Genomic DNA, 13,383 nt, shown 5'->3' with positions numbered 1-13,383 from the left:
CCCGAAGGTATACTTTGCCTGTATGTGTGCACTGTTGGACGATGTATGTTTGTTATCTAGGATAAAGTCAACATGGTGTATGCATATATAACTATCTATAATGAAACCGACTTGCCATTTGGAAACATATTAACGTCATAATAAATGGCCCCCATACCAGTATTTTTAATTCAAGGCCATAATATCGTTGTTGTAGACAAATGGGAACAGCGTTGAATAATTGCCATCCATTTGAAGCATTTAAGCAACAGGGAGCTCACCTTGTAAAACAAGAAGTGGTCAAATTGATGCAGCTTTAAGGTCTTAGCAAGGATTTGGTTAAAAAGGGGTCAAAATACATTCACATATAAATGACAGATAAAACAGAAGGCTTTTATTTTCACTCTTGAAGGTGAAGCAAATTTCCATCCAGTAAGGGCCAATATAGGAGGATGATTTAAATTTGTGTTTGAGCTTTGCAAAGAGCACCATAGCAAAAGCACAGGGCACCATGGCAACTGTTGTGGGGTCTGGGGGTTAATTCAAGGCCTGAAACAGTGTGTCCAAATTTAAAAGAGGTTTTCAAAAGGACACACAGACACCCCTATCGCTACATTATGTGCAGCATACAATATGTTACAGTTTTTATATCAAATTACAGATTGTCAAACAAACCCTTAGTTGATGTAAGAACAATATTTTTATCAAAATACTTTATTGTAAAAATGAATTACATTTTATAATTTATAGTATGTATTCTTCTTCTCAGTAAATATTCCACAATCATTACCTCAGAAACAGTCGTTATAAAGTCACATAATTGGTTGAGAGGACCACAGGTGTTGTTTATGGCTACTGTTTCACCCGACAGCCCAGTCTGATTATTCATAAAATGTCGGATCCCTTAGTATTTGGAAGTTGGGTAGTTTAGCAGTACTTTAAAAAATGAATATCATCATCAAAATCCTGGTATTGAATTAAAGGCAAAATAAACCATTGGTTTTCGAAACTGTGTGACTGTTTGATGTAAAAATTACATTAACAAGTTTTGAAATATCGCAGAAAAATCAGAGCAAAAATTTCCAGGGAAAATGATCCTTAATATTCAAATTATTTTGGATAAACTGATCAGATACCTTTTTATATGACCACGTTACTTTGAAGTGAAATTTTTCTCAAAATGCTTTGTACTATCAAAAGCTGCTGTATGCTTCTTACCAAAGGTTTTTATTGCCATTAAGTTTAAGAGTAATTACCAAAAGTATATTCCCCTTTAAAGCCATTGGACCCTTTCGGTACAGAAAAAAAAAAAAAGTTCACAGATTTACAAATAATTTACGGGGTTTACAGAAGGTAATGGTGAAAGACTTCTCTTGAAATATTATTCCATGAAATGCTTTACTTTTTGAGAAAACGGTAAAACAATATAAATTCTCGTTAACGAGAATTACGGATTTATTTTAAACACATGTCATGACACGGCGAAACGCGCGGAAACATGGGTGGGTTTTTCCGTTGTTTTCTTCCGACTCCGATGACCGATTGAGCCTAAACTTTCACAGGTTTGTTATTTGATATAGAAGTTGTGGTACACAAAGTGTGGACCTTGGACAACACTGTTTACCGAAAGGGTCCAATGGCTTTAAACTAAATGACGGAGGTCGATTCAATTTAAATTTAGCATCAAGCTGTTGCCAATATACAATGGACTATTACTTTTAAAAAGTCCACAAATACATGCTACTGTACTTGTGCAGCATTTTGAGATTTTTAATGTCAGACGCTACGTCAAGAATAAATTGGGACTAATAATAGGCCTATTACTGTTCATGCAAAGGCCAACAAGTGTTTCAACATTTAAATAGCATGTACAGGCCTATAGGACATGGTTGCTTTTCACTCCTTACCCCCCACCCCCCAAACTCTATGAAATTTTCTTTTGGTGAACCAGGATTAACTGTGTTATTACAAAAACACAAATTACTTTCTTGTTAGGTTTTAAGGGGAATGGTATGTAGTGATAGAAGTAACATTGGGAGAATTATGGTGGTTTTTTTAACACGCTTAGTTTACTCCTGTAGCCGTAGTAAGTGGTGTGATTTGAAGGAATTTAACTTTTAACAAATACACTCATGTGGCGGAAAACTGATATTGCTAAAAAGTTAAGATTTTTAAAGTGATACTTTTAAGTTACAACTTATTATCAGTTATTGCACAAGGGCCAGTGTGGAACTTTACAGATTGCTTAAGATGCTGAATTATAACAGTGCGATAGAACAAAGTTTGATATGGGCGTTTAGTATAGGTTGATATCACACTCATGTTTCTATGGATCGACCAATCAGAATCAGAGATTCAAGTTTGCTTGAAGATAAGTTGGATATCGTGCAATTAACAAAAATAATTGAACATGACATTTAAGATGAAGAAGAAATGTTTAAGGTTAGAAAATTTTCAAGAGTGATAGTTTTAAACATTTTTCTTGTGTTTTTGGTTTTAGATTTGAGCAACCAGATCGTCAGATGGTTGTTGGTCAAGTGCAACCAGACGCTAAGAAGCTTGGTAAACAAACCTCAGTAACATCTGCAAATTCTGCATTCTCTTTTGCATCAGGAGCTTTCGGTCTCAGTGATGTGAGTACATGAATTCAATGTTTGGCCGCTCACTCCCCCCCCCCCCCCCACACCAACCACCCTTCTTTGATACTCATGCTTTTCATGTTTTAAAGTATTTACATGAGAATGTTGTTTTTGTTTGCTTTAACCCTAGCTACCCAGAATCCTCTAAATTCCTAACCACCTAGAACCCTCCAAACTTATAGCCACCCAGAACCCCCGTCTTCCTGGGTCCCCTCCAAAGTCCTAGCTCCACCAAACCCCTAAAATTCCTAGCTTTGCCGATCCCTCAAATTCCTTCTCCTGGTATGGCCTTTTTTCATGCTCATAGCTAGCAGGCATGCACATTTTGCCAAAGTCTTAAGTTCTGGTTTTTGAGGTTCAAATAAAAAATTCCCAATGAAAGATTTCTGCAATTCCTCATCAAACTACCGGCAGGCAGGTTTTATCCTATTAGGCCTACCTCTGTTCCCGTCCTCATTTTGGTTGATGTCATCATCCCTTGATATCCCTCTTTTCAGGCAGGTGGAAAATTCCCATGTTTACCCATCTGCTAGACTTGCAGTTTCAAATTAAATCAAGACATATTTATTACACATCCAACAGCACAATTATTTTGCCAATAACAGGATGGTCTGGTTGGCATAGTGGTGTCTTGCCCTGCCTTCCACATCCGGAACGGTTCAAATCCAACCAGGGACATTACGTGGATTGGGTTTTCAGTCCCGACCTGACTCCAGGGGATTTCCCTAGAATAATTCTCTAGGGTTTCCTCCCACATCTAAAACTGAAACTTCTTTGTTGTATTCTCTCCATTGGGTTCTTGGTTAGTGTAGTGATTGGGTTCGCTTTTCTGAGAGCCCTTGGCTTCACAGCCAGAATCAATAAATGAAATAAATGAAACAGAATGTAGGATGAATAGGAACCAAGAAGAAATGTTCAGTTTTAGATGTGGGGAAAAACCTGCTACCTCCAAATGGTACGAGTGAGGTGAGATTAGAACCAGGGTCCACAGAGGTGAACGGCAGAGAAAGAAACCACTGAACCAACCTGATCCTCCCATATGGGGGTTACAATTCTAACAACTTCAAGTTAGAGGACCCCGGCTCGGACTCTTTAACAGTTGACTTCCAATTTTTTGTCATTAGCGATTTTCTAGAAGACTAAGCAAATCCCCAGAGCCGGGTACAGAATTAGTTGACAGAAGGCAATCCTTGCCACCTGAGCCGGTAATTATCAACCACTTGAACTTTGTGGCGATGGGATAGTGGCACCATTGCATGCATAAACTTTAAAGGGAGCAACGACACTTGGTGAAAACCTTACGGGTCTGCCAACATTTTCAACATTTTACACATAGTACCAGAGAGTAGATTGTACCACTGAAAGAGACCCCACAATCTTCCCAAACTCCCCCCTCCCCCCTAACATATTACTTTTTAACAACGCCAGCTTTTTGCCGGGATGCTTTAAATTAACATGTGGAAATCACCAACAATCCCCCTCCTCTCCTCCCCTTGGTAGTATTCCCTGTATTATGGTAAAATGTTGAAGTAATGGCTGCTCACTCAGGGACTTTTGTTTTTGTTATCTTCCTCCAATTATGAAAACATAGTTCCTTTCTTTAAATGGTACGTAAAGCCATACATGTAGATGTTGGTTGTTGTATTTAAAAACTATCAATCCACCTAAAATACCCCAGTACACTTGTCGCTAAGTAGGGAAGGGGTTCACCCTGGTGTGTCTGGCATGCATTGCCCTTGTGCCTTGAGGATCTACACCCTGAACAGCCTTTGATGACAGTCATCATTAAAATAGAAATACAAGTAGAAAGATGCTGCTTCTGCATAGCCAAAATTTTCTCGACTGGTGTCATAACCAGCTCCAAGGAATCGACTCTCCTAAAGGTTGCACTAGACATGTTTACCCTGCGCTCTGTTCAATTGCTAACTATTGTACGACAGCTACTGACTATACACAGATGGAATCTAAACTCAGTATTCAAATAGTCACCATTGTATTGGATCTCATTAAATGAAATGCAAATTAGGAAAGTGAAGTAACACAGTACCAGCATGTTTGTGGATTGAACAATAACCCAAGCATGACTTATTGTATTCATGTATTCTTTAATGCAGGGCTTATGATCATATGGTTACCATGGTCACCTGGATTACTTTAGATCATAAATCCTGTATAAGTGTACATAAATCCATTCATTACTGCACGACCCTTGAACCTTGAACCTAGTTGACATTCATGTTATGCATGGGAGTAATGTAGACTGCTGGATAATAGTTATTGGTTTTGATGTAGCGCTTTTCACACCCGAAGGGCGTCTCAAAGCGCTTCCAACATTATTACCCCTGGTCACTGGGCCTTAATTCATTCCTTAAACAAATGTACAGCCTGTGGAATACACTTGTATATCTGCTAAGCTAAGCATTTCTCTGTAGATTGATCCCAGGGTGGTGTAATTTAGCTTAGCTTACTACTGAACCCAGATTCATAGAGCTCCATTTAAGCAAACTTTCTGCTCACTTTTAGTGGAAAGGAACTTGTTTCAACTTGCGCAAATGTGTTTCTCAGCTTAGCAAGAAAGTTAGACCATCAGTCTTGCGCATTCACCATGGATTTGCATTGCGTCATTGATAAGTTACATGTAGTTAGTTGCTTGTAGTAAGCGCCGAAAGTTTACCATGCCGTTTTATGTGCTTATTGTTTGCAGCGCTATGAAATACAAGTTGATAAAAAAGTAAGCACAAAGTTTGCGGTTCTATGAAATTGGACTCTGGTTGGTTTTAACGGTTTCTTGCATGAAAGTTTAGGTTTTTTTGTTTATCCTCACCGGGAAGTCATTGTCACTTTACCACCTTTCCTCCATCCATGTATCTCTTTGTAAATAATTTATTATACTGTAATATTGGTACTACAAGCTTTTAGTTCATTCTTTGTGGTGCAAACTTTGCACTTGACTATAGGCTCAAGGTCATTAATTGTAGGGTCAGGCTGGTAAATTCACAACTGGCAAGACTGGCGGTCCCGTGTTTTTCAAATCAATATCTTTATTTGAAGAAAAAAGATGATGTTAAAACGTTGACTTTGAGTCTGATAATATCAATTCTTTAAAGGCACTGTACACGTTTGGTAATTGTCAAAGACCAGTGTTCTCACTTGGTGTATCTCATCATAAGCATAAAATAACAAACCTGTGAAAATTTGGGCTCAATGGTCATCAAAGTTGCGAGAAAATGATGAAAGAAAAAACACCCTTGTTGGACGAATTTGTGTGCTTTCCGATAAGAATAAAAGACTTCTAGCTAGAAGTCTTTTATTATTTTAATGAGAAACTACCTCTTTCTCAAAAACTACTTTACTTTAGAGGGAGTCGTTTGCCACAATGTTTTATACTATCAACAGCTCTCCAATGCTCGTTACCAAATCAGTTTGTAAGTTAATATTTGTTTTGAGTAATAACCAGATGTGTACCTTCCCTTTAAGTAGGTCTATCGAAGTTGACTTACTAATAAAACAAAAAAATGAACTTGAGGTTTATCATTTTGATTTTGACCTTGTCACGTTATTTCTCATTTTGAATCTGGTCTTATGAAAAATATTATGGGCAGCAAGCCCTGTAATTCTCATGGATTTCCCCTCAAACTTGAACCCTGTTATACACCATCTATCTTGCAAAAATATCTTTTTGGAATAGGTGTTCCTTCTTACGAGGGTTTGTTTCTCAAGTCTTTCATCGGTACTAAATAAAGTAGTGAATAAATATTTCTTAAAAAGGAACCAAAATTATATACAGACATTTGGGTTAATAAACCTTTTTTGTTTTGTAAATTTGTTGGCTTATTCAAATTTGTTTGCTTCCTTCGTTTTATTGGCCATGTAATTTGCCCTGGTTGACCCCTTAAATTCTAGTTTGCCCTTTGTAAGGCATGGTTCATACTTCCTGCACATTCTTTGTGCAAAGCGAATTTGAGGTCACAGCTCTGTTTTCGCTGCGAATGTTTCGAGCATGAGTTAAGCACAGTTCAACTCTTCTGAATTTGTGATGTTAAAATTTGCATCGCATTCGCTGGTAGTATGAGCCAGGCTTAACATTTGGACTATTTATTTTGAATTATTTCTCCATCTTTATTCCCCCAGAGTGCAGAGATGGAAGAAGAGGAGTATGTCGGCAAACTCCAGTTCAGCATCAAGTACGAGTTCACAGATGAAACGCTTATTGTCAAAATATTTAAGGCAATTGAGCTACTCGCCAAAGATTTTAGGTACGGTGCAATACTGAATATTTGTAAATATTTGTATAAACACTTGTCAAGATTGCACCATTACCCTGTTGTTGATTTGTCTTTAAAATTCGAAGCAAGTTTCTTTAATCAAGGGTTATCCCCAGGTTTTTTCAAAACTGGGAGGTATTCTGGACCCAAGTTTTGGAAGTTCGGGCCAAAGCACACTGAATTGAAACGAGGTCTTAAGAATGTTGTCTACTCTATGTGTAATAATATCTTGGTATTAAATGCCCCAATGTGCATTCTGGAGCATTATTAAGAGTTTTATCTTGATGATTTTTGGTGAAACTAACATTTTTGTAAAAAAAAAACATTTAAAGTATATATCGGCCAAAATATGTGTGTACCAGTACGCAGTATTCTTGTGTATCAGCCAAATTCGCTAGATCGGCGTTGGGAGAACCATGCTCAATTCCAAAGAAGTTGTTAATTTCACAGCCATAATTATGTGTTTTTCTCTCTTCTCCAGTGGTACAAGTGATCCGTTTGTTAAAGTTCTGCTTCTACCCAACAAGAAACATAAAATGGAAACCAAAGTGAAACGTAAGAAGCTGAACCCCGTCTGGAATGAGACATTTCTCTTTGAAGGTAAGATCATTAGATACTTGTCTCTATCTTGGAGTAAATTCAGTTTTTTATGTGTTTTTCCAAGTGTTGGTAATACTACAAAATGTTTTCTTTTTGAAGAAAAGATCATCTAATATTTTTTCTTTATCTTGGTGAAGTTTTTTTCAAAGTGATTATTTGGTAATAGTAAATACTGAAATGTATTTTGAAATAAGATAAAACAATATTTGTACATGCCTGATACTTCACCATGGAGGCAATAGCGGCAACTGCCTGTTCCCTGGCTATTGCCTTGGTGCCCTTATAAATGCTCCCGTACAAATTAACAATTTCCTTCTAAATGTGCCCTTTACCTCTAGTATAAAATGCCTTGGTGCCCTTGCCCTTTCAAGAACAAAGCATCAATCAGGCCTGCATTTACATTATTATATTTTCTCCACCCAAGTATCTTTAGGCCTACGGGGTCAAAGTGCAAGGAACTTTTCAGGGCTCCTTGGTTTTATTACCAGAAAGATATAACAACTAAAATAAATATATACATAAAAAACGCTGCAAGTAATATGATTAGCCTCCTAAAATAGTATTATTATTAATATACCGTGAAATGTTCGATTTTGTATTGATTTTGATTGGTTTATTCATTATTATAACTATTTGCTTGTATTTGTTAGGATTTCCATATAATAAACTTCAAGAAAGAATACTACACTTGGAGGTTCTGGACTACGATCGCTTCAGTAGAAACGACCCCATCGGTGAACTCAACATTCCGCTGTCTGAGATTGATCTAACACAAGAGCAGCAGTTCTTCAAGGCACTGTCACCAAGCACCAAATCAGCAGTAAGAATATTGGCATACTTCTGGTCTCTAGAAAAAACTAACAGCCGAATGTTGGTGGCAATTTGTGTCTCGTTGGCTAAAGGCCTTATCACATGAGGCAACTTGGAGGCAACCAACTGCAGTAGCTGTTGTGGCCGAGTGAATAAGACCACCGAACTCAAGCTCTGGTGCTTCTGTTCAGCAGAATGTGGGTTCACATCTGGGTCGTGACACTTGTGTTCCTAAGCAAGACACTCACTATAAGATTGCTTCTCTCCACCCAGGGGTAAATGGGTACCTGTGAGGGCAAAGATGGTTCTTGTGATTGATTTAGCCCAGTTGCACATATTAATGTTGCACAGGCTGTATACCAACCAGGGAGCTGAGATGGTTCAAAGCAGGGATAATAATAATGGAAGCGCTTTGAGACGCCCTTCAGATGTGAAAAGAGCTATGTAAAAACTGGTTATAATTACTATTAGTGCATGCTTCAGGACCACTTTGGTAGTACTTGAGTCATTCTTCAAGCACTCCTAAAGAGAAAAACGTGAACATTCAAGTTAATGTGAATAGATTCTCTTCATGAAGATGGCCTGGAACTGGTTGCAAAGTTGCCTGATTGACATGGCCCTGCAGCTGGGAATAAGGTGGAATTTTTAAAAATCCACATTTCAAGAGGCGGGATTTATCCTGTGCTGTTGGGAAAATGTAGAAGATACACTGAATTGTTCTTTTAGTTGCTTATCTGACAAACCAAGGAATAAGCTGGGTCAGGCGAAGTTTGCGATGATACCATGTCTTTTAAGAAGTCGTGGCTCTGAGGAGAACTGGGCCCAATTTCATTGCGCTGCTTGGCGGCCGATTTTGTGCTTACTGTGTGATTTCCATTTCATAGCGCTGCTAACCGTAATCACACGAAAAGGCTTGCTAACCTTACGGTGCTTTTACGCACAAAAGTAAATGATGTCACAATGCAAATCCATGGTAAACGCGCAATATGGCCGCCCAATTTTTTGCTATTCTGTGAAATACGCTTGCACCTTAGCAAATGTTTCTGCTACAGTAAGCAAATGTTCGTGCAGTGCTATGAAATTAGGCCCTGGTGGTTTGACATCTCAGACTGGAGTCTCAGAACCACCACATCTCAAATGAGATTCATACCCATGATGTCATTGAAACCTCACCTGATTGCAAGCTTTGGACTTTACTCTTAAAGGGGCACAGCAGTTTTCCGCTAGTAAAGGGCACTTCTACTTCTACGGGGAAAATGTAAGTTTGTGTTGGAACCTGGAGCACCACAGCAAAAAGCACAGAGCACCATGGCAATTGCTGTTGCTGCCTTGGGTTATTTTAAGGTTGTACTCCCGCCATAGTTCCCCATCCCAATAATACTCTAGATTGTATAAGAAAATTAAGATGTTGATTTGTTTGATTTTTCTTTGAAGGGGAAGCTTGGTAAGATTTTAGTGTCATTGTGTTTTGCTCCAACTGCTGGTAGAATCACCATAGTTGTCATGAAGTGTGACACCCTAGCTGCTAAGGATATCACAGGAAAATCTGGTGAGTCTCAATCATAATAATAATAATAATGTGATTTTGTTTTTTTCTTTTCTTTTACCCATACACCGATGTGTGTTAGCGCTGTACACTCAGTACTTTCCCGAGTCCTGTGAAAAAATATCACAGGCATGTTACTCTGATGGGATTTGAACACACAAACCTTGCAATTCTAGAGCAGTGTCTTACCAACTAGACTACCGACTAGACTACCGAGGTTGCCCAGTAGCTAGAGGCAGTTAGAATCCTATGTTTTGGCAGCGGGTACCACAACGATATAAGAGATGTCACAGGCATGTTACTCGGGTGGGATTCTTTTTTTCACAGGACTCGGGAAAGTACTGAGTATACAGTGCTAACATACATCGGTGTATGGGTAAAAAACCAAAATTATTATTCTTTATCCCCGATGCAAATTTAACATCTCTAATAATAGTGTTAACGTTAACAGTGGCATCTTACAATAGCGCTCATATCCGCGACGCTTGACATTCAGTATTTTCCTTGGAGGTATGAGAAATATTCCTTTACATAGCACCATGTAATGGTTTACAAGGTGCTGTGACACAATATGCTGTCAATCAAACCAGGAAAGAACCGTTCTCGATAAGTGCACTAGGTACGACGGTGCTGTGACACCCTCCAAGAAAAAACACTTCCCAAAAGCCAGTTTGTAAATTGTGTTTATTCGTCTCCATTCCTTTTTCAAATGTTTATTTGTGATTGTGAAAGGTCAAGACAAGAGACCTTGAGACCTTTCCTCCGAGACTGAGACCAAGTCGTCACAGTTGAGACCAGGAAACAACTAAGACCTCAACAAATTGGGTCTTTAGATCGGTCTCAAGTGTTTCAATACTACTTTGGGAGTAGAGCTTTGAGAAAAATAATAAGTGGAGAGTCACTGACCTGGGACTATATGCAGCCAATGTAGGCAAAAGCCTCCCTGCCTCTGGTCTATGCCTTGGTGCCCCTTGAAATGTCTCAGTTTCAGGCCTGATACTTAATGGAGGCAATAGTGGCAATTGCTTCCCTGCCCCTTGTCATTGTCTTGGTGCCCTTTGAAATGTTCCCTCATTACGGTGCCCTTCACTAAAGAAAAAACCTGCTCTTACATGGCATAGTAACAGGGAAGGAATTGGATTTGAAAGTGTTTGCGTTCTCTGAACTTGATGACAAATGGCATAAAATTTAGAATCAGGACGTGATATACATTATCAAAGAGGTTTGTGTTGTTTGTTTTCCTCTTTACAGATCCTTATGTCAAGATCTGGCACGTCTTCCAAGAAAAGAAAATTGAGAAGAGGAAGACAATCGTAAAATACAACACCCTGAACCCGGTCTACAATGTGTCCTTCCTCTTCCACGTCAGTCTCGCTAAGATTCGTGACACCAGCTTCATCATCTCGGTCATCGACCACGACCGACTCTCCAAAAACGACACCATCGGCGGGATTATACTCGGACCCAAGGCCAGTCCCTCGGAGGCTAATCATTGGAATGAAATGATGAACAAACCAAGAGTTCCAGTTGCCCAGTGGCACGTTCTGAAAGACATGGGGTGAGCTCCGTTCAACGGTTCACAGGTTGTAAAAAGTCACTATGAAATAACCCACAGGGTACTGCACTAATGCCATTTACAGAATTATGTGTACATATTATGTCGGTTGTTGGGAATGACTGGTAAGATAGACCCCACGAGTGGTTGTTTAGGACGTACAAAGGGTATGCGTACAGAAACACTGTGCTGATTAGAACCACAAGAGCTTAATTCCGTTGCTCTTAATCCCTAGACCATGACGTTCCTCAACATGAGCTATGACTCGATATTAGCGCAGAGTCTGTTACTCTCACAGATTAGTAAACTTGACAGCACACACGAGTCTGCCTTAAATGCACTTTACTGGTGTTGCACTCGGTACATACATGTAGCACTATAAAAAGCTCAACACTAGTTTTTGTGAGTGCGCAACGGTCTTGAAATTAGTTGGCCAGGTTGGTTCATGTGTCGTTGCACCCCTCATACATGCATCTTGATATTGAAACAAAAGAGTCTACCTTGAAATTAAGATTTCTAGTGCTTTTAATTTTTCTAGTGGGCACAAAAAAAAGGAAACTGTTTGGGCCCAATTTTATTGCTCTCATACTGTTAGCAAAGAATCAGCGCTTACAGAAGCAGGGAATTCCGCACTTACATCAAGCGTATTACACAGGTCAGCAGGGAATTTTGCTTGTGCATGTGTACTGAACGCTACTATGCATTCTTTGCTAACACAGCTAGCTAGTTCTGCAATCTATCCACATCAACAGATCTTGTATGAACACATTTTGGATGTAAAGTAGTTGTGTGTAAAAAAAGTATAATTATTGTATTTTATTTAAAGACAGTGGACACTATTGGTAATTGTCAAAGACCAGTCTTCTCACTTGGTGTATCTCAACATATACATAAAATAACCAACCTGTGAAAATTTGAGCTCAATCGATCGTCGAAGTTGCGAGATAATAATGAAAGAAAAAACACCATTGTCACACGAAGTTGTGTGATTTCGAGACCTCAAATTCTAAACTTGAGGTCTCAAAATCAAATTCGTGGAAAATTACTTCTTTCTCGAAAACTAAGTCACTTCAGAGGGAGCCGTTTCTCACAATGTTTTATACCATCAACCACTCCCCATTACTCGTTACCAAGTACGGTTTTATGCTAATAATTATTTTGAGTAATTACCAATAGTGTCCACTGCCTTTAATTATCTTTGTAGATTTATATTTTGGTTGAGTTATATTTATTGTATTTTAATACATTGAGCTTCCATTCTGAGTTTGATTTCCAGATTCGGTTGTAAAATTTATTTCTCTGATTTGTTTTATTCTAATTTTGTTCAGTGCACAAAGGTTTGTGTAGTAAGTTGTGTAGTAATTATAGCCAGTGGCTAGAGGCAAAAGTCGTGGGTTCGAATCCCACCCGTGTAATATGCCTGTGATTTTTTTCACAGAACTCGGGTAAGTACCGAGTATACAGTGCTAACAGACATCAGTATCTAGGGGCAAAAAACAAAATGAACATAATAGTATTTGAATTGTAATTAATAAACATTATTTGTATTATTCTAGTTGGCATACAAAATAAAATAACAATGTACAGCTATGCTTAAAGGGGCTATGTCATCAAGATCACAGCAAGTCTACAATGACAGCCACTTTAAAGATTCTGATGTGACGGTCAGCATGCGCTAACTGGGTGAGAGTTCAATGTTTCCATGTTCAGGCACAAGCAGACAGTGATCACGACGACACGGCCCCTTTAAAGGGTGATGATGTCATAATGATCAGTAATTATGAACTCTGACCCAGTCAAACACATCAGGGGACTTTCTCAAACCTAGGCTTGGGCGCTGCTCCAGCTCCATGAGCTGTCTGATGTTCAAACCACCTACGTGTGCAAAATACACGTCACTCTTAAAATATGCAGGCCTGAACATTCGTTCATACTTGCTGCATTTCCACTGTGTAGCACAGCGTGCAGAGCAGAAGACGAAACCCAAGC

General features: G+C 38.8%; 1 protein-coding gene across 5 annotated transcripts in view; it reads left to right on the top strand.

The window, feature by feature from the left end:
• Window positions 1-12,843, top strand: part of LOC139939342 (synaptotagmin-7-like) — a 31,829-nt gene extending 18,986 nt beyond the window's left edge. For 4 of the 5 annotated variants that reach the window (XM_071935136.1, XM_071935139.1, XM_071935138.1 and 1 more), the window contains 7 exons: window positions 2,480-2,612; window positions 3,743-3,823; window positions 6,750-6,874; window positions 7,365-7,483; window positions 8,134-8,303; window positions 9,728-9,842; window positions 11,091-12,843. In XM_071935136.1, coding sequence (XP_071791237.1) covers window positions 2,480-2,612; window positions 3,743-3,823; window positions 6,750-6,874; window positions 7,365-7,483; window positions 8,134-8,303; window positions 9,728-9,842; window positions 11,091-11,401 — 1,054 coding nt within the window. In that variant the 3' untranslated portion in view covers window positions 11,402-12,843. The remainder of the gene's footprint in view (window positions 1-2,479; window positions 2,613-3,742; window positions 3,824-6,749; window positions 6,875-7,364; window positions 7,484-8,133; window positions 8,304-9,727; window positions 9,843-11,090) is intronic. The other variant, XM_071935137.1, reaches the window with a different exon arrangement.
• The last annotated feature ends 540 nt before the right edge of the window (window positions 12,844-13,383 follow it).

The sequence above is a fragment of the Asterias amurensis genome, chromosome 7, assembly GCF_032118995.1.
Source record: "Asterias amurensis chromosome 7, ASM3211899v1".
In the NCBI taxonomy this organism is placed as follows: Eukaryota; Metazoa; Echinodermata; class Asteroidea; order Forcipulatida; family Asteriidae; genus Asterias; species Asterias amurensis.
This window is presented reverse-complemented; position numbering and strand designations above follow the sequence as displayed.